A 2,846-nucleotide genomic window follows, 5' to 3' on the forward strand; every position below is an offset into this window, starting at 1 on the left:
ACCAATATTTCAAACTCCTAAAAAAAATGAATTAGAAAGTTCTCTTGGACGTGCACAAGCTTATCAATAATAATAAATAACTATGCCAAAAGTAAGTTATTTAGAATAGCTTGTGAATTTCTTCCGTTACTCCTTGTAAAGTTTCCTGTTAACGTTTACTTCTGTGGGTTTTGTTTATTTTACGGTTTCTCATCTATGGAAACAGTGCGCCCTGACAGAAAAATTTGGCTACACTCACAGCTATCAGCCGTCCCCACACGGACATGCCGACTCCCTCCGGGAACAACAGCCGAACCCCCGGCTCGATCGTCAGGGTCGCCGCCTCACCGAGGATGATTTCATCGGTGACGTTGTACGGACTTCCCGACATTCTGATCGTGTGGTCCCAGTAGTATGATCCACCTATGTCGTCAGAAACTCCACCGGACAAAAATCCAAGTAACAGCAGAGAGACCAGAAAAACGCGCCGCCACAGAGGCCCCATGGTGGCGACTGACTGAGTCAACCTGCGCAGGACTTAGCTTGTACGTGTGTTTGCATACTGAACTTATTTACACTCATCTGGCGTATCTTCTTGCATACACAACAAAAAAGGCTCTCCGGTATGTTGCAAAGCTCCGATAGTGATCGGTCCGTGAAGTGTAGCGGTCGATGACACTGTTGTTGACACCAGCCCACTCTGAAGCCCCGTCACACATGGCCGTGTCCTCTCGGACACTGCCCGGTCACTCCAAAACATGCCACGGCTTACACTAACTCTAAATTATTCAAAAGGTTAGGGTGTGCACTAATGATCGCTGTTGACAAGAGAATGATGACCATAATAGTAGATTTGACCGGGCCATTAATCATATAAATGGCCCCTCAACTTTGGCAGTATCTCCGCAAACGTTTGGATTGGTCAAATAAAGAAGTTGGCCAAGTTTCACCTCTTGAATGACGCAGGTAAAGAAAATTGTACCGAAAAAAAATCTTGAAGCCCGGGTAAAGAGTCTTATGTCTATGTGCAAGGTTGGCAGATGTAACTTGTGTCATGTAGTAAAGAAATATGTTGGTTTTTTATGCTTGGATTGTGACGGTATTTCAGCTGGTGTATAAATGCGCAGTATTACGCAACCTACTGCAGTTCAATCGACCTTCGCAGAGGGCAATTTTAAAGTATACATTACAGGCCTATACGCCAACAAAATTCATTTTGTAGGTTATACCTTACACTCAAACATATTAGCTTTTCGTAGTCGTGAAAAGATTCCTTGCCATATTTTTTGCAAGGGACACATGCCATCGGGAGCAAATGTGACGCCATAAATGCACCATGGTGGCCACTGACTTGGTGGTCATACTGCACTGGACATGCATGTGTGTTTGCATATCTTATATACACTCACCGTGCGTACAACAAAACAGCTTTTTGTTATTGCATACCTTGTTCCATGAGGCGTAGCTAGCTGTTAACCCTTGTTAGAGCCGGTCCACAGTGAAGAATAACACAACGTTATGCGTCTTTCGTAAATTCAAAAGCAGGAAAATGACGGTGTACACAATCCTATCAGTTTTAAAGCCCAGTTCACGGGAAATTGTTTAGACAAACAATAATTCAGTATTTAATATTGCAAGTTATTGTCTGTTTCCTCTGTTTATAGAACTATATGACAGTTTACTAGAAAAAGTGGTACGCTAGGGGCTTCTGCATTGTCAACCTGTTTTTTTGTCTATCTTCTAGCCCTATACTTAGCCGCTCTGTTACTTGTTAATACAGGCAGGCATTTGATCGACCACGCTGCTATTATATTATTACATTCCTCACCTGCTGTGTCATTATTTGCACTTGTAAAGGCGGACACGCTTACTGATAAACGTCTAAGTCAGTGGGTTCACCCGTGTGGGTTGAGGTTGGCTGAGAAGAAATAGTACCTCGTCATGTTGGCCTCTGAAATTCTTCTACCATTACCGTTGCAGGTATTTGCGGCTTTTGAAAGATAGACAAGTGGAATGCCTGACACGCCGGTGCTTGATGGCAGTCCTGGCTCATGTTTTCATAACATCCCTACAGTAATGTATCCTCTACGGTTTGCTGACATTGGAGATTTTCCAACCAGGAAGAAAATTCCACATAAAAAAGTCTCAGCACTTTGTTTTCCTTTGCAAACGACAATATCTGTTAGGGGTGGTGGTGACGACAAAAATGAAATCTAGTCAATGTGATACACTTTTACTGACTTTGGAACATTTCCAATAAGGCAAAAAAACACAGATAATAATATAGGAACATTGTACGTATGTTTATCTGTCTAGCTTGCTCGTTTTCACTAAAAGTGTCAAGTCTTTGACAACGACAATTTTGTTTTTATGAAAATAGAGATAGAATAATGATTGCAATTTTGTTGACTACATTGATTTAGCTGTCCCCAAAGATAATCTAAAACCACTGTTCAGTGCTACCACAGTATCTTTGTGATGTGTAATTATAATTTAAAAACTTACAAACTCACGCACGCACACACATACAACCAAATTCGATCTTCTTTAATTTATGGCCTGTTTCTTTACTTCCTCTCTTGTGTATATGTCCTTATTCAATTATTAATGTATGTTTTCTGATTGTTAATTGTCTTTATTGATTGTATTCATCACAATTCTAGGAAAACCCTTCAATAAATATTGTAGGTTTCTGTTTTCCTCTGCACATTCCTTTCCTTAGTTTCTACAAAATGATTTGTCTTGCTTTATGTACAGAAATTATAAACTAGAAAACCAGAAAGTTTTAACTTAACACACTAATAATATAAAAAAATGTTGCCAACATTATTTTAGGAAAAGTCACTAAGTTTGGTGGTTCTAGTGGG

The 2,846-nt window shown here is 40.2% G+C and overlaps 1 protein-coding gene across 1 annotated transcript in view; it reads right to left on the reverse strand.

Moving 5' to 3' along the window:
* The window catches only part of LOC109476450 (protein bark beetle-like), a gene marked incomplete at its 3' end in the record, with an annotated part of 21,600 nt that extends 21,230 nt beyond the window's left edge, over window positions 1–370 (reverse strand). The window contains exon 1 of the mRNA XM_019777381.1: window positions 239–370. Within this exon, the coding sequence (XP_019632940.1) occupies window positions 239–370 (132 nt within the window). The remainder of the gene's footprint in view (window positions 1–238) is intronic.
* Between the last annotated feature and the right edge of the window lie 2,476 nt (window positions 371–2,846).

This window comes from Branchiostoma belcheri, unplaced genomic scaffold (assembly GCF_001625305.1).
Source record: "Branchiostoma belcheri isolate BF01 breed outbred unplaced genomic scaffold, Haploidv18h27 scaffold379, whole genome shotgun sequence".
NCBI classification, from domain to species: domain Eukaryota; kingdom Metazoa; phylum Chordata; class Leptocardii; order Amphioxiformes; family Branchiostomatidae; genus Branchiostoma; species Branchiostoma belcheri.